This window comes from Tetrahymena thermophila (assembly GCF_000189635.1).
Source record: "Tetrahymena thermophila SB210 genomic scaffold scf_8254828, whole genome shotgun sequence".
Classification (NCBI taxonomy): domain Eukaryota; phylum Ciliophora; class Oligohymenophorea; order Hymenostomatida; family Tetrahymenidae; genus Tetrahymena; species Tetrahymena thermophila.
This window is the reverse complement of record NW_002476581.1, coordinates 9,912-35,770: the sequence shown is the minus strand read 5'-3', so window position 1 is coordinate 35,770 and position 25,859 is coordinate 9,912. Positions and strand designations below refer to the sequence as shown.

General features: G+C 21.6%; 6 protein-coding genes across 6 annotated transcripts; 3 read left to right on the top strand and 3 right to left on the bottom strand. All coding sequences in view use genetic code 6, as the record gives it.

Moving 5' to 3' along the window:
• Nucleotides 1-710: 710 nt before the first annotated feature.
• Nucleotides 711-6,084, bottom strand: TTHERM_01060790 (hypothetical protein). The gene is made up of 7 exons (XM_971411.2): nt 4,648-6,084; nt 4,016-4,449; nt 3,388-3,754; nt 2,988-3,321; nt 2,263-2,853; nt 1,191-2,018; nt 711-1,071 (listed from the first exon to the last, which is right to left on the bottom strand). The coding sequence occupies exons 1-7, from the start codon at nt 6,054-6,056 to the stop codon at nt 727-729; spliced, it is 4,308 nt and encodes a 1,435-aa protein (XP_976504.2). The 5' UTR covers nt 6,057-6,084; the 3' UTR covers nt 711-726.
• Nucleotides 6,085-6,832: 748 nt separating this feature from the next.
• Nucleotides 6,833-7,189, top strand: TTHERM_001060781 (transmembrane protein, putative; the record flags this gene model as incomplete). The annotated part of the gene is made up of 1 exon (XM_012795242.1): nt 6,833-7,189. One exon carries the CDS (start codon nt 6,833-6,835, stop codon nt 7,187-7,189), a length of 357 nt encoding a protein of 118 aa, XP_012650696.1.
• Nucleotides 7,190-9,779: 2,590 nt separating this feature from the next.
• TTHERM_01060780 (hypothetical protein) lies at nt 9,780-13,347 on the bottom strand (the record flags this gene model as incomplete). The annotated part of the gene is made up of 6 exons (XM_971410.2): nt 9,780-9,784; nt 9,883-10,828; nt 11,007-11,925; nt 12,273-12,591; nt 12,855-13,010; nt 13,254-13,347. 6 exons carry the CDS (start codon nt 13,345-13,347, stop codon nt 9,780-9,782), a joined length of 2,439 nt encoding a protein of 812 aa, XP_976503.2.
• Nucleotides 13,348-15,656: 2,309 nt separating this feature from the next.
• TTHERM_001060771 (kinase domain protein) lies at nt 15,657-17,108 on the top strand (the record flags this gene model as incomplete). Its single annotated transcript, XM_012795241.1, has 8 exons — nt 15,657-15,722; nt 15,775-15,824; nt 15,933-16,022; nt 16,196-16,285; nt 16,366-16,455; nt 16,587-16,676; nt 16,787-16,876; nt 17,015-17,108. 8 exons carry the CDS (start codon nt 15,657-15,659, stop codon nt 17,106-17,108), a joined length of 660 nt encoding a protein of 219 aa, XP_012650695.1.
• Nucleotides 17,109-17,888: 780 nt separating this feature from the next.
• Nucleotides 17,889-22,656, top strand: TTHERM_01060770 (tetratricopeptide repeat protein; the record flags this gene model as incomplete). Its single annotated transcript, XM_971409.2, has 2 exons — nt 17,889-18,265; nt 18,609-22,656. The coding sequence occupies 2 exons, from the start codon at nt 17,889-17,891 to the stop codon at nt 22,654-22,656; spliced, it is 4,425 nt and encodes a 1,474-aa protein (XP_976502.2).
• Nucleotides 22,657-23,143: 487 nt separating this feature from the next.
• Nucleotides 23,144-25,661, bottom strand: TTHERM_001058781 (transmembrane protein, putative; the record flags this gene model as incomplete). Its single annotated transcript, XM_012795240.1, has 5 exons — nt 23,144-23,169; nt 23,274-23,689; nt 23,756-24,890; nt 24,981-25,064; nt 25,250-25,661. 5 exons carry the CDS (start codon nt 25,659-25,661, stop codon nt 23,144-23,146), a joined length of 2,073 nt encoding a protein of 690 aa, XP_012650694.1.
• Nucleotides 25,662-25,859: the final 198 nt, after the last annotated feature.

Here is a 25,859-nt window from a genome sequence, read left to right as displayed (position 1 = left end):
TTTATATTATATAGCAAATTTTCAATACCTTAATTCATTCATTCATTCGTTCTTCCTTCAAAAACTACTATTTGATTTAAATATATATTATTTTCTTTGATTTAATTCTTTATGTGATTCTAAAATAATTTCCACTACATTTTTTAATAAACTTCTATACTTAAATTATATTTACCTCTTCAAACAATACTTAAAAGCTTAAATTTCAATAATGATTTTTCGATATTTTTTAAATTATTTTTTTGTTTGTTTTTAGCCTATTTTTTATTTACTTAAATATTTTATTGATTTTTAAACAAAAAGTATGCATTATTCTCATTATTGATATCATCTAAATTTATTTGTTTTTTTCAAAAATTAAAAACTCAAATTTTTAAATTATTTTGTTGAATTTTTTTTACTTTTCAATAAACTGTCATCTAAATAAATAAATCTTTGATTAAGAAAAAATATTAATTAATTTTGAGTGTTTTAACAAATTATAATTGTTATAGAATTTTAAACAAAAATGAATTAAAACCTAATAATTAAATTGTTATCATTTTAATAAAAATTGAATAATTACCAATTATTACTCAAAATAAATGGTAAATATCTAATGTATTTCATATATTTACTTTTAAAATTAATTAAATTTTAATTGATATTTAAAATAAACACTAAATTATTGATAATATTATTATATTTAAAATTAATTTAATTTATTTTAGGTTGATTAGAGTATTTTCAATGAGTCCTTCCATTTTTGTGCTTTTAAGATTCAACAAATATGGTAGTAGTAGGAAATGAAAATTGCTCTTTGAAATCATCTGTAACACATTATGAGTACAAAACAAATAGCAATGACTCTATTTTATGGTGGAGTTAAACTCCTTAGAATAAACCTCTTGTGTTTTCGAATTCCATTCTACTTCCTTCATCAAGATCGAAGTCACTATCAGAAAAAATAACTGATGAATCTTTTCTTTTGACCTTCTTTTTAGAGGCTTTTTCTTCTTGCTTCTATTAAGCTTATGATTATAACATTTATTATTGCTTTAGCTACTAGCCTCTCTGCTATTTTTCCTTCCACTGTTTGATAATTAGCATTTTATTTACATTTAAATATCAATTTAACGATTTCAAATAAAATATTATTTTAATTTATAAATGATAATTAAAGAGAAAAAAAACAAGATAAATTTATTTACTTCTTTAATAAATGAATCCAATTTTTCATAAAACAACCTATCTGCTAAACGGGATAAAGCTTCAAGTAACTCTGTGATACCCATTTAGTAATGTCTATCATACTTAATCTCATCAATTTAAGTCATCATGCTCAAGTTAAAAATTGCATTTACATCTCTTTCAGTAAATCTGTTTCCAATTAAATCAGCATCACTGCACATAGACCTGAATTCTTCCATGGTCATATATTTGAAAGCCATAAATTGTCTCTTTTTCAAGGGATCACTGTATTTATTAAACACGTTTTTAATGATTGGATTATAATATTTAAAACAAAAATCGCATCTTTCATTCCACAAATTAGATTAGCGCCAAGCTTAACTTGTTTGATACCTCCTCAGGGCGTTTAAATATCCTTCATTTAGCAGCAAAGACAAAGCTTATGAATATTTATTTGTAATTTTATGTCTAATATATTTATCTTCTGCTAGTCTTACAATCATTTCCATAAATTAATATCTAATTAAGCCCTTTTCTGGATTTCTAGGGTTTCTCTTAATTTTACTACTTGTTTTTGTTACAACGAATTTTAGATCTACATCTGATAATTTTAAGTTTAAATTATCAATAATATTTGTTTTGTTGATAAAATCTGTAAATGTATTCATCATAATGCATGGTACATCAATTATTGTTCCTACAGCTGCAAGATATCTGTAAGCATTTTTTATATGAACATAAATACCTCTAAGCTCTTCTTTTACGAGCTACAAATCGTTTTCGTCTCTTATAAATTAGTTAATCTTTGAGCACTCCCAATCAAATTCAAAGCACTTTTTCATCAAGCTCTATTAAATTTGAAATAAATAAAATTTATGAATTATTTTATAATAAGCATTTTAATAATATTTTTATTTGATGAAAAAATAGATGTAATAAATTAAATTAAATTTGTTCTTAAAATTCAATTCAAAAAAAAATATTTGAGAATCTAAAAATTGATAAATATTTGTTAATTCTCAAATATTTTTTAGAAAGTAATTTAATATTTTGTAGTAAAAAAAGATTGGTATTATATTTAAATTAAATTACTTCGTCTTCTAGTTTGAAATCTTTAAAGAGAGATTACTAAAAGTCCCACATTTAAGCTGCTAATTATAATTATTCTCTTCCTTAAAGTTACATCCTGGGACGAAGTTTGATTTAAGGAATATAAATCAAATCTGCTTAATTGGTAACATTAGCTACGCTTATATTAAGATTTGTACTTTTTTGAACACTCGTGTTCAAATTTTTATTTTTTGTTGGAGACTAAGGCGCTTTTTCGGTGGCTTTTAGCGAGAAAATATTAAAATATTTTTTAGTTTAGATGATATTAAAAGTTTTAATTTCTAATTTTTTTTATTTTTTGATAGGCTTATCGAAAATAATCAAATTTCCAAGTAACTTATATTAAACGTTATCCATTTCTTTCTTTATAGCTTTTTCTTCCTCTTTTTAAAACTAAGAAAGGTCGTCTAGTTTCTTCCTGTTAAAGTTTCCTTTAGAAGAGGCATCTAATTATATTTAAATTTTCTCTTTCCGTTGTTCCCAATCTCTTTAGCTGTTAATTATATCTTCTAAAATGAAAGACTTTTTGCTATGATCTATCTCCTTTGAAGTGAAATTTACTATAATCCCTTTCTAAATTTTTATTAATATTTAATTTAATTTGTTTGTTTGTTTATAAAAATAATTTATTAATCAAATATTAATTTAATAAAAATATTTTAAATATTTCCAATTTCCTATTGAATAAAGAGAAAAGATTTGATTACTTCCTCAAATCTCATTGGTTAATCTTTAGCAATTTTTATATTAGTCATTCCATCTAAAGAAAAGAAATATCTAATCTAGCATTTAGGAGGTACCATCCTAACTAGATAGAAATATCCGTAGTTACTACTCTCATCATTCATTCTTAGAGCTGTATAGCCATCAATTTCTAAATGCAAGTAAATAGTTTCAATATTCTCCAGATCTCCTGAATTAACAGTCCATTCAAAAGTGTGTTCATACCAACCTTCGCATATCCAACAGTTATCTCCAGCCCTGATAGGTAATTCTTCTTGAAACTCTTTCATTAATCTGTGTTCTCCATATCCTTTGAACCTTATCATTTTAAAGGAAAAATATTATGTAATTATATTAAATTAAAGCAAAGTATTAATTAATTACTTAACTCCATCGATTCTTTTGGATAAATCAGGCACATTATTTGCATCGAATAAATCTTTAGCATAACATTGATTTATAAATCCTTAATATGTGATAAAGCAGTCATGTCCAGCAAAATGAAAGCCTATTATAGAAGTATTCTTTTTAATAACCTTAGATAAAAAAAGGCAGTCTTAAATTCTAAATTAATTATAGCTTAAATCCAAATGGCAAATTGAAGTTTCGTTATTTGCCTCACAAATTTTCCTAAACGCATTATTAAAAAGATCATAATTAGATGATAAGCCTATTTAATTATGTGATAAATCTAACACTTTCATTCTTCCATTTTCTCTACAAGCATCAATTATTAGGGCACCTCCTTCTCCTATATTATTTTATTCAAATTATTTAAAAAAATAAGTTCAAATAAAACTTAATTCCAAAAGTAAAATTCTAAATTTTAGCAATTAAATTATTTAAAAGTTTGTAGATAACTATTTAAATAAAAAGTATGAAACAAGTTGATAAACGAAATTTTAGCTAATTAATGTTTGAAATAGAAATTTAAATAATATAATTATATAAAAAGATGATTTGTTATAATTATGTAGGTAGAGGAGCTAAAAGGTGTAAATAAAATAAATACCTTGTATCTTATTCCAATATAAGTAGAGTTCTCTAAAATTAAATAAATTATGTATCATGTCCTCAATACTATAACAGCTTTTGTTTGTTATGCAGTTTTAAGATAAGTTAAGTATCCTTAAGCTTTTGATATATTGCAGACCTGTGCATAAAATATCCACACCCTAATCTCCTAAACCAGTTTTTTCTAATTTTAAAACCTATAAGTTGTACTAATCAACAACAAATTTCTACAAAATTGAATTTATATTTTCTTCTGTCACTTGATTATTTGACAAATCTAACTCTTTAACATCTATTTCCATACAATTAATTACTTACTAAATTCCTTTTTCAGTGAAACCATTATGTTTTAAATTCAAAGTATCTAAATTTTCTAGTTTACTTAATCCTGCACAAAAAATATCTACTGATTAATCTCCAATATTGTAGTAGCTTTATTTTTTTACATAATATCAATTTTATTTATATTTAAAAAGATTAAATTAAAGAAAGTATCTTTATTTTTTAAGTTTTAAAATATGTTATGATATATAAAATTAAAAAAAGCTTCAATAAAAATATTGTTTTTATACTAATTTTATTTAGAATATTTTAATCTAATTTATTTGTAAATGGAAATAAAAATAATACCTTATATCAATTTTTTTGCTATTTTTTCTTTGTTGAGCTATCCCATATTTCATTGGCAATCTATTTTTTTCATCTATTTTAAACAATAATGAGTGTAGAGCAGTCTCCACTTCACTTTAATAAGATATTTGTTCTTTTGACTTGTCTATTTTTTTATATATTTCTCTAAACTTTTATTAAGCAGCCTAGTCATGAGTTGTAACTGCTTGCTTAGTCAAATCAGGTTATATTTAATTTTTTTTTGATTAGGTATAAATCCTTTTTATTGTATGCAAACTGTCATCTTGATCCGCAGAACTAGGCCTATTCACTGTATTTAAGAACTTTATATTCTAATAGTGACTTTTTTCTTGTGGACTCATTGGTCTTATTTTAGGATTCAATTTGAGCTTGTATTTTGTTTTTATTACAGTACTAGAGATGCTTTTTTCTGATTCCATTTAAGGAACACTTGGATTTTATTGTTGAGTATCTTCTTAAATATTATGCATTGATTCTTCTTATTTGTTTTCTTATCGTTCTTTACTAATTAGTTCTTCATTGTTTTATTATACTTATTACTAATCATCTTAATTTATTTACTCTTGCTGATCATTTTTTTACTCTAGAGAAGCTTATCTTTTTAAGAGCTTAGCTATTTTTCTCTACTCTGATTTTTATTTCTCATTTTAAATCTATTAATTAACAAAATTATTATGTTATTCAACCTACTGCTGTGTTTATTTTAAAACTCTTTCTGTCCTATTTGGACTAATACAATACTTATTTCTATTTTTTATATTGCTACTACTACTTCTACTATTAGTCATCTTAATCTTATTAACATTTTCTCTATTCTTCCATCCATCTTTCTCAGCATCAGCCTGAGCAGAATTAGGGCGATTTTTGAAGAATTAATTAATTTTAATTTTTTTAATCATTACTTCCTGCTGTTTTTCATTTGGCTTCATAAAGCAACTACTGTTTACATCTTTTAAATTTGTAAAGGAAATTTATGATTGGACTTCAAGAGGTATGCTTAAATTTAAGACTTAGTCTATTTTGCTTTAACGAAGCTCTTTACTAAGTCTTGATTGCTAAAAATTAAATAAATCTTTAACAACAATACTCTCTCTATTTACTTTATTTATGTCTTAAGATGATTAAAATACTGAAATTTTCTTGCTTAATTGTAATGGCATCTGATTTAAATTTTATGAGAATCGTATAACTTTTAACTAAGGATTAAAGCTCAACTATAATGGTATTGATTCTTCCAAATTTTATGGTAATTATGGTTTTGAAATAGGTAGAGCAGCTGCTTACTGCTACAGCTATTTCTACTAAAATTAAACAAACTTTTTTCTTTGATCTTCATACGGTTGAATTCTTAATACTTTTTCTTTAGATTTGAATTGAAAAGCCTACATAACAAAAGCATCTAAAAATATCTATATTAATAATTTAAAAGCATTACAATTTTACTATTTAGATAAATAAATGATGATTTAGGTTTTTAATTAGATTATTTAAATCTAAGGTAATTTGATTAAACTGAGCAATCATCTCAGTAATCCTTAAACTAAAATTCGATTATATAATTTAAAATTAAAATAATAATGATAAGAAAGCCTAAATTAAATAAAAAAATGCCTTTCTACGTTAAACATAAAAATAAATTAAAAGGAAATAAAAAAAATCAGAGTATATATATATATACAATATATACTGGAATATTTAATTAATTTTTTTCTAATTAATTAACTGGTAAAAAAATACACATAAATATGTCAAAAATTAATTTTATTCTATTTAGTTTGCATTATCAATATACTTTATATCTAATATCTAATTCCTACTATATTTTTAAGAACACACTTTAAATATAAATATTAAAATTCATTAATTAATGTTACACTAATTTTTTTGTGATATCTCTTACCTTATGCAAATTTATAAATTCATATAATTTATTTGCTCTTTTTTCCATTTATAATTAATTAAATTTCGATTAATTGTTATTGACTATTTTTGAAAAAAATAAATGATATAATAGATTTAATATTACAACAAATTAGAAGAAGTAATTATTTATTTTTTTAAAATATAATTTTAATTTATTTTTGCTCATAAAAAAAGTTTTTAAACTCTTCACTTTAATCTCATTAGGCTGTCAATATTAATCTGACGTATATTTAATTTATAAATGTTATTGTTATATTTAATATTTTTTTTATATTTAACTTTCAGTTAATTAAAAATTTTATTTTTATCCTTTATAGTACATTTTATTTATTTAAAATGTTTTTTTAGTTATTTTAATTTAATTTAATTTTCATTTTACATTTTTTAAATTCATTCATTATCCATTTTTTATTATTTAAAATGTTTAATTGATAAAAACAGTTTATTAGTTTTGGATTGTGATATTTTTCCATAAAAATTCAATTTTAAACATAAAACTCTTAGCATTTTTTATTTTATTTTATTTTTATTTAATTTAATTTACTTTTCTTTTACTTTTTTATTGTAGTTGTATATATTTTTGTTCTCTTTTTGTTGATTTAAATGATTTTTTTGTTTTCGTTATTTGCTTTTATTATTTATTAATTCATTTCTTGGTATTTCATATTTTTTCAACATCTTTTCCTTCTGAATTACTATTTATTTAATTATATATTTTTTCTTCAATATTTAAAAAGGTGGAATAAAATTGGTGTAATCAGTGCATCAGGCTTAGGTCCTGCTTTAGCTAATTGCATTAATCTCTCAAATTTGTCATTTAATCTTAGGTAAATTCAGCTCTTTTAATTATTTTATTGAATTGTATTTGATTTACTTTTCTTTTTCTTTTTTATTGAACTTGTATTTATCTTTTCTTCTATCTTTCTAAATTTAATTCATTTTTTTAATTTCAATATTTACTTACTTTTATCATTTATTTATTTAATAATTCAATTATTTTCATATTTTTTCTTCATTTTTTTATTCTAAATTACTAATAATTTATAAATTTTTTCTTTAATATTCAAAAAGTTACAATTAAATTGGTGAAATAGGTGCATAAGATTTAGGTTCTGCTTTAGCAAATTGCACTAATCTCTCAAATTTGACACTTTATCTTGAGTTAATTCAGTTTATTTGTTTGGATTGTGATATTCTTTCTTATAAAATTAAATTTAAAACAATATAGCTCTTTTAATTTGCTTATCGCTTTTATTTGATTTACTTTTCTTTTTCTTTGTATTTGTGTTTATTTTTGTTCTATGTTTGTTGATTTAACTAATTTTTTCATTTTTAATATTAGTTTTTATTATTTATTAATACAATTATTTTAATATTTTTTCATCATTTTCTTCTTCTAAATTACTAATTAATTATAATTTTTTTCTTCAATATTTAAAAAGTTACAATTAAATTGGTGCAATTGGTGCATCAAGCTTAGGTTCTGCTTTAGCAAATTGCACTCATCTCTCAAATTTGGCACTTCACCTTGGGTAATCAGTTTATTTATTTTGGATTGTGATATATTTACTAAAAAAATTGAATTTAAACAAATTAGCTCTTTTAATTTGCTTATTGCTTTTTATTTTTTTTATTTTGAACTTGTTTTTATTTTTTCTTCATTTTCTTCTCCTAAATTACTAATTAATTTTAATTTTTTTCTTAAATATTTAAAAAGTTACAATTAAATTGGTGATTAAGGTGCATCAGGCTTAAGCTCTGCTTTAAAGAATTGCATTAATCTGTCTAATTTGACACTTCAACTTGGGTAAATTCAGTTTATTTGTTTTGGATTGTTATTTTTTACATATAAAGATGTGTTTAAAATAACAAAGCTTCTTTAATTTTTTTATTGCCTTTTTATTTGGTTTATTTATTTTATCTTTTATATTCTAATAATGTTTTTTTATTAATTTTAAACATATTTTTTATCAAAAAATTTTATTCTATTTAATTTTTTTTAGTTTCTTATTTTAATTTAACATAATAAAGAGTAAACGAAATCAATGAATCATAATAATTGAAAATAATAAGCAAGTGTCTTAAATTAAAAAGATTAGTTGTCTTTGTCCTAAACTTCTGATGGTGATAGACAAATTGTGAAAAAGGATGAATAAATATAAAATATTTAAATAATAGAAAATAATATGTTTTATTATATAATATTTTGTAATAAAATAATTTAACCTTAAACATAGATAGATTTATTATTATTTTTATATTTATGAATCAAATTTATTTTAGTAAATTAATAAATAACTTATTAAATAAATGAAATTATCTCAGTTTTTACCAAAAAACAATAAAAGATTTTAATTAAAAATTAAACTCTTTATTAAGGAATTTGAGGAGTTATAAATTGCAAACTCTAAATTTCTATTTATTAATTAATTATATATCATGAGAAATTAGATACCATGATTGAAAACAGTGTATATTGATTTAGATAATATAGAAGCATCAAATAGAATTTTGAAATCTATTTATTGAAAAACAAAACTTTAATATTAGAATTAAATTGATTTATTTTAAATACCATTTCCTCCTCTTCCTTCTTCGATAACAGTGATGTCTTTTCCTTCTTTAACCCTCTTTTCCCAATCTTGAATTGTTTATTAAAAGAATCGAATTATTTCACGATAATATTTAAAAAGTGAGTTTAACCAAATTAAAAATATTGGTTGGTAATCTAAAAAATGAATTAGTTAATTAATATATTCGATTTTATACAAATACTTAAATAAATAAATAGTTTCTATATAAAATAAATAAACAAAATTTTAATCTTAGTAATTTTGTTATTTTTTGTTAGATTATAAATACAAATATTATTAATTCTAATAAAATAATTTTTAAAATAGTTAAATTATAATTTTTGATGAAATTCAAATTGGTTTTTAATTTTATCAAATATTAAAATGAAAATAATGTTAATGGTAATAAAATTAAAATAATGAATGAATAGATAAATAGATTATTCTTTATTATAATATTTTAAATTTTAAGTAACTAATAGCAAATAAATAGTTATTATTAATAAATTATATTATATTTTAATAAATTTTTTAGTTTATTTAGAAGTAAATAGCTTCTAAGCTGAAAAATATAGTCAGGAGGCATAAATACAGGTAGGTAGACTGTTAATTCCTTCAATCTAGAATTATTTAAAAATTAAAATAAATATACTCATGAATAATTAGTTAGTTGATTTATTTATTTAGTAAAATATTTATTTATAACAAGAAATGTTACCAAAAGTTCTGAAAGGACCTTAGGTTGAGAAAAAAGATTGCTTTTATTTATCTGAAGTGTTTGAGACATAACTAATCATTTAGAAATTCGGAAGATCATGATAGCCTCTTTAGAACATCAGGGAGGTGTTTTAAGATATTTGGCGACCTTATTTAATTCTTTCTACACTTGTTACAAAGTCTTTTCTATTTACTATAGATGATTAATCCGTTATTTTTCTTTGTTTATTGAAAGTTTTAGTTGTTAAAGATATGTCAGGAGTAAAAGTACATTCATCGCATTGCTTTTCATATTCTATATCATATGTAGATTTATCTCTTTTTTAAGATGATGTTTTAAACATCGTCTTATAGAGATTTAGAGATGACTACATTCCAATAGTTGTGTTACATAATTTGTCTTTATTTCTTTCTATGTTTGGCTAGAATGTGCACTCTTCTAGCTCTTTTTCACTTTGTACTTTTTTCATATCTTCATGCCTCTTCATTTACATATTTCTTTGCTTTACTAAAAGATCTACATGTTGATTTGGTGTTAAGGGTTTCTTAAGATCAATAGAAATAATCTTTCCGCTCAAATAAGTAGAGTTTTTCTTCTTTTATGGTTAGTTTGCCTTTTTTTGCTCAGTTATAGTTCTTTGACTCAAATTACCTATTTATTGTTAGTTTAGTCTATTCTTTATTAGTAAATCATACTTAATTTGAATTGAGCACTAATCTTCGCCAACATACCAGTTTTCACCTTCAAAGTATCCATATACTTTTTTTTATTCAAATTACTACTCGTTTTTAGTCCTTTCTTATAATTTATTCATAGCCTCTTAGAATTTTAAATCTTAGTTCAAGAATTTGGTTTAAGTTTAGTTAGCAGCCTCTTCTTCTACATTTGTTATCCTATTTGTAATCACAGAATTTCCATCAGAGTTCACAATCGAAATTTAAGAAATCTTGATAAATAAAATAAATATTTAATAATTTAATGAATGATAAAAAATATTCAAATGGTTTTTAAATAATGTAAATTTATTTCACTAGATAAATTTATCCTAATGACAAATCTATTGAAAATTACATAGCTTGTTTGTTTATAAATTGAAATAAAAATAATTTTTATTTTTTGTCTACCTTTCTAATATTTGAACCTATTGGAGTAAAGTTTTTTGGCGATGTTTTTTCAGATATTTCAGCAGCACTTTCAAAATTAAATGTAGAGCTTTATTATTTAAGATTTTGAATGTTTTTGCATGAGCTAGGGAAAATTTATGCAAATTCTTCTAAAACATTTGGGTTCTTAATTCCTTGTAAATACAATAAAAATAATCCAAAATTTCTTTTTGAAACTCCTCTAAACTTATCTCCTTTTAGATTGCACCAAATATCATATACAAGGCTTCTTTCTTTTGCAAGATTTGGGTTGGTTAGTTTAGTTTGGTTATTAATTTGTGAAGAAGGGGTGATAAATAGAAGAAGTTCCAAGATTTAGTTCATTCTCAAGTAATCAACTCTTTATGTATTGCAATTCTGATGAGCTGGTGTCTAGTCGGAAGATTCTGTCTATGGAACAACTTAATTCCACACATTTGAGAATAGTTTAACGAAGCTATAAGTATAAACCTACTCTGAACGTTCGTTTAAAGAAATGCTGCAGCTAGATATGCTGCTATTTTTATTATTGTATGAGCTTAAGCTTCTTTCTTATTAAGAGTTTCTTCTGCTTTACTGATGTCTTCTCTATGCATCATTATATAAAATAACAGAAATATGATCTTTTCTTTTCAAACTTTTGCTCTTTGAGTTAATCCTAGGAGAAAACATACCTGATTCTTCTAGCAAAATAGAAGTATTTGTGTTATTTACTTGCGCTTATTTTGGGCTTTAGTATCTTTTATCATTATTGCCTCCAACAATCTCATTTAGTTTATTTAATGATGCTTAATTATTTTTTAAATCCTTCAAATTATAAAGTCTTTCATGTATAGGTACTGACTTATCTCTTCCAACAGGGCTTCTTGTTTCATTGATCTTGGGCTTCAAAGTGAGTTCTCTAAATAATTAAAAAGGAAATTTATTTAATAAAATTTATTTAAAATGAATTATTGACTATCATTTTAAAAACTCATATGACATTTTATTTTGAATTATAAATCAAGATTATAAAATTAATTTTTAATTTAATTTTGATAAGGAAAATTAATCAGATTACAAAATGAATAAAATTTTGATTGATTGAAAAAGGAAGTACTAACATAATTTATCTTAGTTTTCCTCTGTTTTTTTGTGAAAATTATATTTAGATTTTAATGAATAAGTATTTTTTGCTATCCAAGTTATATGGTTATTTATCGACATTTTAAGATTTATTAAATGAATAAAATTATAAATAAAACTTACTTTGTTTCTTGTTAGGAAACTAATTATTTTAATTGGGTTTATTTATGTTTTTTGTTAATCTCAAATTTCTTTTAATCTTCAAGGAAATTTTCAAGTGTACGCTTGTTTTCAGAGTTATTTCTATTTATTTATGGAGAAAATACACATTCTTTTAATTCTTTTTGGTCTTCTTAAAATTTGAGCTGTTCTTTATGATCTGAAAACTCTTTTGCTTTGTTGTAAAGCGAGTTGAAAAAACTTTCTCTAGAAGTGCTGAACTGAGTAGAGTTTTTTGGGCTATCAATATTTTCAATGGGCCTTTGATCAAGTTAATTATTTTCTATTAATTTTTAAAATAAATAAAAGTTGAACAATAAATAATCAATATATATTTGAAATTAAATATCCTGAAGGAGCTTATTAGTAAAAGGCCAAAATAAAATATTTCATAATTCTTTTTAATTTTTGAAAAAATCCTACTTTGTTCTTTTCATTTTTATATAAATTTTAACACTAATCTTCTAAAAGTAACACTAAGAACTGATAAGTGTCATAAAATCATCACTAAAAATTTTTTTTAACATATTTAAAATCATTAATTACATTTTTTGTCATCAAGAACTTGTCCTTTCAACACAAGACTTTGTAATTTACTATTTAAATCCTTTGGTGTCTGCTAAACATTAGAACCATTTTGAACTTTGCTAGATTCCAAAACGCTTAAAGAAATATCTATGCTCTTAACGTTTTTGACTTAGCCTATGTATGTTGTTATTTTTAAAAAACAAACTGTTAATATTTTTCTTAATTAATGTCAATTCTTAAAAAAGCAAAGATGAAGACATTATAAAGTTGTTATAAAATGCTGAGTAGCTGTTTATTTTTTCTTAGATAAATTTATAAAAGAAGTTAGAATTGAAAAAAGCTTAAATTTTATAGCTAACTCCATGTAGCTAGTTCACTTATGCTCATGATTAAATAAATTGATAATTTTATTTCTACTTTTTTAAGGCATATGATAAGAATGGCTATTTTCTTTATCGTGCTACTTTTAAGTGCCTTAAGTGGACTTCTTGCTGTTTTTTAAGTAACTCATCTATCTATCTAGAATTTAGTTTGCAGCTACTTTTTATGTATGTATTTATTTATTGATTTATCTTACAATTAAACTTCTATTTATTAGTTTAAAACACTCTTTTGTTTTTATATCTAATCAAGCTAATTATTAATTAATTAATTATTAATATGCTTTCTATTTGAATTTCAACACAACCTTACTAACGGTCTACTAATTTCTTTCTTTACCTATCTCGTTTACTATTTATCACTAAAATAATGAATAATTTATTTTTTTGAAAAATCAATAATGAAGTAATATTTATATCTAGGTTCTTAATTAGAATCCAAGTTAAAAAAACAAATAATATTTAAATCCGTCTTATTTCTTTATGTGAATATTAACAATAAATCAATGGGATGAAAAATCAATCCATAAAATAAATAATAAACCAATTTTTCAAAATAAATTTATAAATTGATTACTAAGATATACATTTTTTAAAAAGAAATAAGTCAATTCATTTAATTTTAAAATAATTTTTAAAGTTAAACTAGTAAAAATTAAAATAATATAATTTAATTAATGAATAAACATTTTAATTTTATTAATAGATACACTTTTAAAAAGAGATTATATTTGTGTTAAATAGCATAAATAATATTAATTTTTAAAAATTAATTAATAATCTTTTTATCAAATTAAATAGGATTTATTTACTAATTATTATCATACTTTTTTTGATTCATTAAAATATTAAGAAATAATTTCTAATTTAAATTAATTCAATAAAAATTATTTAAATACTAAATGTTTAACGATTGTTAATTTTATGAAAGTTAAATTATTATTTTCAATAGATTTATAGTTAAACTAGCCTCATTAATTTATTGTAAAACTTTCTGTCTATTTTCTATTTTTCAATATTATCTTTTTCACTATATTTTAAATAATTAAAAATCAAAAATGGATAAATTAAATGGATTTCATGAATGAATAAAATTTCGATTTAGATTTCTGTGCAAATAAAAAATTATTGTAATCTATTTGGTTTTAATAAATAAATAAAATATTTACTTTAAAGTCAGTGATAGTAAATAAAGGTTAGAGCATTTAGATAATTCTTTAATTAAGTCAGGCACTTTTGACAAACCAATTTTATTAAACCTTAATTTTAGTTTTAATTAATTAGTAAAAGTTTCATAAATAAATTAATATTTATTTAAAGTCTGTCTAAATTTAATCTTCGTAAATTAGATATTTTAGACAAAGCTGTACCTAAATTAACAATACCTTAATCTTAGATGTTATTTTTCCTATTTTTTTCATCAAAAAAAACTAATTATTGAATATTAATTTAAATATACCTTATGTTGATGCTTAAATCAGTTAGATTTTCAAATTTAGCTATAATTGGATATATAACATTAATTCCTTTAGTTCCAATATTATTATAACTATTATGAAGAAATAATAAATCTTATAATAACAAATAAAGTGCTAAGTGTAAAAAATTATAATATCTTTTTTCTTTTTAAATTTGCTTTAAAAACTAGAAAAAATATTTATTACCTTAAATCGATTGGATTAGAAAGTAAGTGAAAACAAAGAATTATTAATTAATCATTTTTATTAACTATTTATTTAAACTAAAAAAAAATTACGATATATCTATTGTCAAGGTTGTGATATTTTTGCATTGTGTTAAAGATGCCTTTAATTTTGTTAAGTCTTAATTATTTATAGCATTTTTGTTTAATAAAATATAAATTTAAAATATATTTTGATAAATTTATATAAATTAAGCTTACTAAATTTTTAAAATTATTTTCTAAATTAAAATCTAAATAGAGGATAGTATGTTTAGAAAAGTCAGATTATAAGAACTTTTTAAATTAAAAAATTTAATTATTAAAAATAATTATTTAAAATCTTTAATTACTTTATTGAGTGAACTGTAAATTCTATTTTATTTAATTCAACATCTTTTTAATTTCTATTTATTTATCTTTTTAAATATTTGAGATAATTTTTCTAATTTTTTATAAACTAATATTTTAATCAAAGTTATTTAGTGTCTGTCTTTTCACATAATTTATATATTTATTAAAAATTAAATGTATTTTTTTAATTAAACCTAATAATTCTCTCATACAATTTCAAAAAAATAAAAATTAAATGGGTTCTATTGAGGATATAAAGTAAGCAAGTAAAGTCTTTTTTAAATTGATGTCCTGATTATAAATTAATTCTCTACATTTTCTTTTTGATTAAATCATTAAAATAATAATAAATTAAATAAATAAATAAATTGCTAATTAATTAATTAATTCTTTAAATTGAGTAAAATGGGTTAATAATAATAAAAGTAATTAATTGTTTCAAACTATAATTTAGAATATGATCTTGAAAAGGTAAATTAATTACTAAGAAATGTATTTAATTTTCATATTTTTATTTCAAAAGTTTTTAAGGACTGAGTTTTCTTCTCATTTTACTCTCAAAATAACACTCTAGTTAAATTATTATAAATATTCTTCTAACCTTAACAAATTTAATTAATTTTTTTTATTTTTAAAAATCTAATTTTATGAATGAATACTTATTTTTAATTAACTAAAAAGACATTTGAGTTCTGGTGATTCTTTCATTTTTGATTTGAGTAAATCAATAGTTTAATGCAATAATCTTTAAGAACTTACTTTGAATTTAAAGTAAAATGCTATTTAATTTTCAAATATCGCAATTCTTATATTTCATCCAACCACATACATTAATTGGTTTAAAAAAATATATATAAATTACCATAAACTAGAAAAAAAAAAAATTTAAAATTGGCACTTAAGTAAATTTACTCTAATATACAATATTTATTTTATATTAAAAGTGATTGCTTTGTTAGCATAAAGGGAACAACTTATTTAAGCTAAATTTTACCAAAGCTTTAGAATTTGATTACTTTGAAAATTGATCTAGAGTAGAAATATTTATTTATACTTAAAATTAAACATTATAAATATTTTTTTCATTTCAAAAATTACTAATTAATAAATAAAGCTGGAATCATATTGACTCTATTGCTGTATAAGATTTAAGTTCTGTATTTTCGAATTGTACTAAACTTTAAAATTTGAGCTTCAATGCATCGTAAAAACGACATTCATTTTTAAATTTTATGTTTTCTTTGTTAATAATGAATATTTTTTTAATTAAAATATATTTATTTTAGAATCAAATTTAATTTAAATAAATTTATTAATTTATTTTACATAATAAAGCAACAATTTAATTACAGACTAAGGTGCATATGAGTTAGCATTTAATTTGTTGAATTGTAAAAATGTCAGAAATCTAAGTTTATAATTAAAGTAATCAAAACAGTTTAGTTATTTGCCAAATAAAATTTCAAAATGAATAATTAGATTGCAAATATGAAATTTCTATTTAATTTAAAAATAATTTAATTTATTTTAAAAAGCAACAATTATATTACTGAATAAGGTGCATATTAGTTTGCATTAATTTTGGCGAAATGTGGAAATGTCTAAAATCTATGCTTGTAGTTAAAGTAATTAAAACAATTCATTTTATTTGTGCAAAAAAAAATGTGAATAATTAATTTCATTTCATAAAGCTTAATTTTTTAGTTTTATAAATTGATTTTTTTTTTTAGAAACTTTCATTATTATTTATTAATTTAATAAAGTGGAATTGGTATTCAATTAAGTAATAGATTGAAATTGACAATGAGACTTCTAAAAGCTAAGAGATTAGTCCAGTTATATACTTCTTTTAATTGATATTTTTATTGTATTTCATATTGTAGGAATCAAAAATAAAAACTACCTAAAAGATAATACTAAAAAATATATATATATATCATAACTTTTAATTTATTCTAATTTTATTCATTAAATTCATAAACAAATTATTTTTGGAAATTGGCAATACTATTATTTTAAAATTGAAAAAAACTCATAAGTCAAATATTGGAGAAAAGGCATTAAATATTTTAGAAATTTGATAAAATGAATGCGAAAAAAAGAATGGACATATAAACAAAAAAATATTGAAAATTTATTTAATAAAGAAGAATTTTTTGGTAATAAATTATAAAAGTTATTTGAATAAAAAATAATTGCATTCTATTTACCTTTAAATTAAAAAAAAAAATAAAAATATTTTATTTTTAATCATACTTTTAGCATATTATGTAGATATTATAATAAAATTTTAATTAAGTAAGTTAATTTTAACAAAAACTTTCTTTGTTTTTAAGATGTACTTTAGTGTTTATATATTTAAGTTTATAATCTGAAAAGATTAATACTTTATAAAAGAGATTCAATTAATGTTTATTTAGAATTAATAATTATCAAAAATTAGAAATTTTTGTTTCGTTCTACATACTTTTGATTAATTTTAGGTAAAATTAATAACAAGTAAAAAGCAATTAATTAATTCATAAATGATTAATATATTTCAGGTGTTAATTAATTAGAATGAATTATTACCTTCATTATATTTAATATAATTAAGAAAGATACATTCTATTCATAAAAACCCTTTGAAATATTAATATGGGTTACGAAATCATTTTACTGGCAAGCATTCCAGTAGTAGTAGCATTTATGAGCTCAATAATCGCTTAGTAAATTGCATTGTATTATACAAAATAAATGGTTAATTAATACACCGACAACCTCTTTGAGAATTAGATAATGCTTAGCAGTTTATCCACTTAAATTCTTTCTTACAGATTAAGTAAAGAGGTGTATAAATTCCCTGTGTATTTATAATAGATTAATAGCTATTATTTAAAGATTATTTAAGGAAAAGTTAAATATAATCCTAATCATATTTAAGCGCTCACCAATATATTTCTATTGTATAACCAAAAAGAAGATCCTGTCTTGACTACGATGAGCTTGAAAAATCCCTTTTTAGTAAATAGTTGGTACCACATTATCCTTAAAAATAATAACTTATTTTCTCAAAACGATCAATTTAAAATAGAATTTCATTATTTTTTATTTTAAATTAATTTTCTCACATGATCTTTGATTTTATAAATGTTCTTTTTAAAGTTTTTATTACAAAACGCATATGGAATTTTAGAATTTATGCCCCATTTTTGAGACAAATTATCAATAGAAAAAATAATTAAATTTTTGTCTTAAAATCTTTTGAAAAGAAATGAATGGAACAATATTTATTAATTTTATAACTAATTAATTAATGGCTTAAAAAAGCATCTATTTTGGTAAATTTAAATTGATTTTATTAACATTTAAATTTAGGTATGTAAAAAGCAAGACTGAAATAAGTTAGCTGGATCCTTTGGAGAAAATAAGCTTGTTTAATTCCTCTTATTTGAGCCCTCTAATAAAAACAATTGGCTACTATAACTAATTTAAATTTTCAAATCTAAGTGTATAGACCATACCTTACTAATAAGTTATTTTAGGAACTTCCTAATCTGGGTTACTATTTTCTAATTTTTTAAATTCTTCTCTTAAAGTCTCTGATTAACCAAGCGATAATTCTGACTTATTTTCATATGATCCGCGATAAAGATTTTGGTATTTAAATACTCTTAATCAGACTTCATTTTTTATGAATCCACCAGAAATTTCAGTAGGGATGGTTACTCCTTATTTATCATAATTTGCATGTGAAAAATTATTATTTTATAATGAATAAACGAAATAAGAAGAGGTTCATCATGTTCAGTGCATAGAAGCAATGCTCTCAAATTTACAATATTTCTTCTAAAATGTGATTTATTCTTCAAAATAATATTATATCATTGATCCTAGAACTCTATCTGTAGTATACGATTCTAACAAATAATAATAATACTCAACACAATCGAGCATTGACAATTTTTATGATGTTGAGCTCAAATATTTATAAAATTAAGCCGAGGCGTAGAGCTTTTTAGATTTAATAAATATTAAATATAATAAATGGGTTTATTAAACAACAGAAAATTACACTTCGATTGAGTAAATGATAGATTTAAGTTATTAGCATGATATTTTTGATTATCAGAGAAACTAATCTCTATATAAAGTCATAATTAATCCAATAATAGGGTATGATGATATACCTAAATATTTGATCAAAAATTCAATCAATCATACTTAGTAGCTAGAATATGTTTATTTGCAAATTAATATACTCTCAGATGAAGATTTAAGAGCTCAAGGTGATAAATTAATCACTTTTTCTTATAATTTATTTCTAGGTATAGAAATAGCAATAGGTGTTTTCAGTCTATTTTTTATAATTGCAACAGTTTATTATATCAAATAAATAAAGAATTTAATTTATCAACCAATAATTCATTTAACAAGGATTTTGAAATAGATTGATTAGCTGAACAGAATGGTTGAAATATCTGATATTATTCTAGAGTGTGGAAGAAATGCTGATGAAATATTTCTTTCATTTGAAACAAATATGCTTTATACCAGTTTTTATGAGCTATTTTAGCTAATTCAATACACTTCTGAAAATTTTTATGTTGAAAATGAGGGTAGGACTCTTATTAATCTGAGTAAGAGAGTTGATTTTTTTAAGAAATTTGGGAATTACTATGCAGTTGGAATTATTCACAATAATATAGGAAATATTCTCTTGAATCAGTAGCATTATTTTTAAGCACTTGAAAATTTTTCTTTGTCAATTATGTATTCTAAATATGAAATTTAACAATCGCTAATTCAAAACCCTTAATTGCTAAGCTTTCATGAACTTCAAACATATTGCTTTAAAGATATTATTGAAATTTAATCTACAAATAGTTATTGCTAAAAATATCTTAATAATTAAGAAAATTAAATCCATTTGAAATCTACAGAAAGAAAGAAAAAGACGTTAAGCAATCAAGCTAAAAAATCAGAATATTCCAAAACAAACAATATGAATACTTAAGATAGTTAGGCTGAATAGAATCTAAAAAAGCAAGTGATCACCATCTAAGCAATTTAGAACAAGGAATAAAGATGTTATTCTGGTTTCAAAGAATATGTTGAATAAAATGAAGAAAACGAAGATATAAATTAAATCATAGAATAAATTGAAAGTCTGTGTTTTAGATAGTTCAATTATATCTCAACTTTAATAGCCTTTTAAGAGGACTTAGACCACAAAAAACATGAATTTAATCACTTTAATTTTTGGCCTGAAATTAAAAATCTTGTTCAGCATCTTTTGCGATAATCAGATCTGCTTCCATAAAAATAGAATTTATAAGTTTTATGCTATTGTGTCATATCAAAGTGCTATTTTAGGTTATTTTAGAACTCAAAAGCAGAATATAAATTATAAAAAGTGTAATAAATCCTTAAATATATTTAGATTAAAAGTAAAGAGGACGATTTAAGCATCAGACAAAAAAATAAAAGTGAAATTCAGCAATAAAAAATTTTAAAAAAAATGTCAAGTGCACTAATAAATGATCATATCAATCAAATAAAAGCTAAAAGCCCATTTAAAAGTACAAAAAGATTTTTTGCTTAAACACCAATAAAATAGCATCGAAAGACTTCTATTTAATAATTATGTGATTAAAATAAAGCAAATGCAAATAATAGTCCTTTTTCTCACTCTCCTTAAAATAAGCCATTTTTTTCAAAAAAAAAAATAAAGATTGAAAATGAAATTGAATCATAACCAATATCTAATTTTAGAAGAAATAGCTTTAAAAAAAATGAGATGAATTCCTTCAATTTAGTTAAGAAAAAAGATGGCTCAAAAGGTTAAATCAGCAGTTCTTAATTAACAAAAGATTTATAAAATTTAATGAATAAAAAGAAAAAGAGTTCGTTAATTAATTTGACATATGAAATCTTAGCCTAATATTTTCAATTCACTTATGCAGAGTTTCTTTTATTTAAAAATAAATATAAAAGTTCTTCCTTAGTTCTAACTTAGATGCTTGAAAAGAATAAAAATTTAATGTCTCACATGCCATTCAAAATAGTTTATAAGTTAAATCAAATCTTTAGACATTTTCATATTTAAGATAAGTTCCTTTGTGAGGAGTATTCAAGATTCAACAATCAAACTTAGATTTAAATTGTAATTTCATTAGAAGCGAGCACATAAGAAAGCGATTAGTACTTCTCAAAAAATATTGATGAAGACTATGATCAAAGTAAATAAAACGATTTTATAATCTTAAATGAGCTGATTAAAAATGTATTGACAAATTAAAATGATAAATTAGCGATATCTATTATAAAAAAAGAAGAGAAATGTGTTTAATAATATATGGAATTAATAAATATACAACAAATTAAGTTATCCTTAGAATAATTATTTTATGAACTTTCTTGGTAAACTTCTCAAAATTTTTTTCATTATAATTAAATCTTTAAAACTTTAGAAATTTCCAATTATTATGAAAAGCAAGATATTTAAATTTCTTAACAAAATCATTCATTTTAAATTTTTAACACATCGTAGGAAAATATTTATAGCAATAATCAAAGAGAATTCATGGAATTTAGCAAAATGAATCAAACTAGATTTTATGAAAAATATATGTTTATCACTCAAATCAATCATTTAAATAATTAAAACTATAAAAACTAAGAAAATAGCAATAATCTTTTAAATCAAAATAATACTTCAGTTGGTCAAATATAAAATTTAAAAAAGTCAGAAATAGATTTAAAAACAGATTTTGTTCAATGCTAAGACTTTAACCAAACTTAAGAAGAGTATGATAGTGGAATAAAATTAAATTTATAAATATAAACAAATATTAGAAATTAATTAACTAGCGAAATTAGTAATTTATAAAAATATATAGACAACTAAAGTGTTAGTTTAAATATAAGTAACAGTTAAATAAATGTAGGTGCTTTATATGAAAAAAATGGTTTATTTCACCACTTTGTAAGATAAGCACTAATCTAACTAATAAATAAACAAATAAATTATAAATATATTGAACACTTGTATAATAAAAATAATAAGAAGCCATAAAAAATAGACTAAAATGAGCATTTCTTTAATAAAAAGCAGCTAAAAGCTTTAAGACAAAAATAAACACTTAAATTCATAGTTTATTTAACTGAATAAATATGTCTAATACAAAATGATTTGTTCAGAAGTCTATGTGAAATTTTAGCAGAGTTTAACATATAAATTTTAATAATTGCACATAAAAAGGGGACTAATTTCCTTGAGTAAAGCTAAAATTAGACCTATTGCTTTCAAGACAAAGAATTGATTAAGGTTTTTTATGAAGTTACAAAGCTCAATTCATATATTTCTTTTTAAAGGAACTAATTTACTAAATATACATACATGTCTTTTATATAAAAATTTTGATTTTAAACTATTTGTTTTGTTTTTTGCTGGAATCTTTGATTAAAAAATTCTAAATTAATTCATAATATTTATTTTTATGAATAAATCAATACAAAAATTATTTATTACTTCTTTCTAGTATTTAATTTATTTTTTATTTTTAAAAAAACCATTCTTAATTAAATTTAATATATAATGTAATAATTAATTAAATAAATATCTAAGGTTTGGTTCGCCAAATATATTTTTTTAAAAATTAAATAAAAACTCAGCTAGCTAAATCAAAATTTATATTATAATAGCTAAATACATATAAATTACATTATTTATTTCTTTTAAAAAAAAACATGAAATATATATATTTTTTTTAATTAATTGTATATTCATTTAAATTTGAGGAAGAACTATATTTATTTATTTAGTAAAGGAATGTAATTTAATTAATTAATTACTCAAAAAAATGAGATGAGATAATCATTCACTACTTTTTTATTAATTTTTATAGATGTCATCTTTCATCTTTTATAAGAGCTCCTATTTTGATTAAAAAAAAGCCGCATTAAACATCTAATTTATTTATGTGTTTTCTTCCAAATTTAAATCAGATATAGAAGCAATCTCTGAAATTATATGTTTACTTTAAGCTTCCTTTTTATCTTCAATTTCCTTTTAACTTGGTTTTTGCTCTAGTTCTCCAACAATTTGATTGCTGATTGAGGATTTATTTTATTCTTATTTTTATAAATTTTTAAAATTGCTTTTTTAGTAAGAAGGCATAATGTGTCTAGTTGAATGGATTGGAGATTATAAAGAGCTATTTAAGCTTTTCATATTTTAAACAGATTTATAAAAATCAGGTGAGCTCTTCAAATTAATAAAGGCTTTTTCTGAATTCTTAGGAGTATTAAAATCAAGATCGATAGTATTTTGATTATTATCATGAGGTTATTTTTCATTTATACCCAATGAAATTTTTGGTTAAATAGATCTAAGACTGTTTTTTTTAGTTTATTATGCATCTTTTTTGACTTTTTTATATTTATCAAAGTGTTTCCTATTTGTTAAAATTAAGAAAAGTAGTTTTAATTGTAAATAAAATAAAATATTTAAAATGTTTTACTTCACTTTTTTCCATAGCTAAAATCTTTTAAAGCTTACAAAAGGCTTTTGTAAAAAACGGTTCAAGAAAGGAATTTGTTAAGTCAAATATTTATTTATTTTCTCGTTTTTGTTAACAACAAATCCTATTACCATTAACAAAAACATGGCATAACAAATTAAATTTATGATAAATTAAGCTATATAAGCTGTTTAGTATATAGCAACATTTGAAGTATAATATGATATTGGGTTTAGAAGGAAGAGCAAGCAAATGCATTAATTGAAGTAATAGTCGATTTTTAGAGAATTTTTATTTATATATGGACTCAGTTTTATCAAGTGATAATTATAAATTTGAATCATTAAAACAGCAAAATTCGATTTCAATATTAAAAGGTTCTCAGCAAAGATATTTCCCACTAGCACTATGCTAAGCCTTAAAAGAATCCTCAGAAATTCCCAATAGAAGTATTCTGTTTTATAATCTCCGCAAATGAATCCATATTTATAAAGCTATATTGGCTCTGTTAATTTATTTCTTTTGATTCTTATTCTCCATAAAATGAATAATGTGATTATAATTACCCAAAACAAAAATAAAGGTAATATGAAATAAAGAGTGTATTTTAAGTGCTCCTAGGTATAGCATTCTTTGTTCAACTAAGATTTAATATAATATACATCACCAATTTAAGAACATGACATAATTAAAACAAGCTGAGTAGCAGTATTACATTAAAAAGCTATAAATCCAAATATGTAAGCTGCATAAAAGAATCTTCTTCTCTTTTACTAATTCAATTTTGTAGTACTACTTAACGTAAACAATACAATTGCTACTAAAATATAGAAAAATGGTTAGATAGATACCCAAATACCTCTAAGGTATTCTATGGGTAAAATATTCGTTTAAGAAAAAAAGCAATCTAGTGAGTTACTCAGATAAGACGAAGGGCTACCAAATATACTTGAAATGTCTATAAATGTAATATCAAAAAAGTTGAAAATCGAATTTTAGATTATTGATGTGACTTATACATAGTTGATGAAAAGCTTGATATAAAAAGAAATCTAATCTTTTTCACCAGTCTTACCTATAATTAGTACATTAAGCCTTCTTAATGTTTAGCATATAATTTATTTAGAAGCAACATCTATTGACTTTTAGATAGAATATATCAAATATACTGAAATTAGTAACAAATGTATCAGTTGTTTTAAAACTATGCTAGCTGGTTAATTACATTAATTGCATAAATAGTTTCCTAAATAACCATATTTTTTCCCCCAAACAACTCCATAGCTATCACAAACCTCACAAAGAGGTCCTTTATTTTATTATTATTAATTATTATTTAAAAGTTGAAAACTAAATGTTTAAAAAATTCAATTAAAAAAAAAATAAATAATTTATTGAAAAATTAAAAATATTTGTTCTTATTTATTTTATTATCAAAGATAAAAAAAATCAATTTTATGTAATTAAATTTAGTCTTTATGTAAATTTATTTACCTATATATCCTTCAATACAATATCCATCTTATTCTTTTCCATGGCAATTTTCTTGTCTGTTTGCACATTTGATAATTATATCACTAAAGTTATTTTTCCTCCAATATCCACTTTATAAAACAATTTTACTGTTGATGCAGCTTACTGCTCCTTCTTCAGGACAAGACTTACAAGCTTAATTAGAATCTTTTATAGGATTTTGTAATGAATAATATTTATCACCACAAGGAGAACATTCATATTTTATGTCTGAAATTTTTACATAAATTTCTCCTACTTCGCATTTTCTAAAACTAACATATACATTATAAATCTTTTAGCCAATTAAAATTTAATTTCCAGTAATTTTTTAGATAAAAAATGCTTAAATTTCAAATTTGACTTTTTTAGATGGAATACCAAGTAATTGCATGCCGTTTAAATTAAATAAATAATCTTGGCCATGCTTTATATATTAAAATTAAGTGTTGTCTTTTATTTCTAATTCTGTTAAATTCAAAGAAATTAGCTGCAATTGATATGTTTTTATCTCATTTTATAATTTTAAAGAATAGCCAATATCTTTACTGCTTACTTTAACTGGGTTATATTCTTCATCTAAAAGGATTAA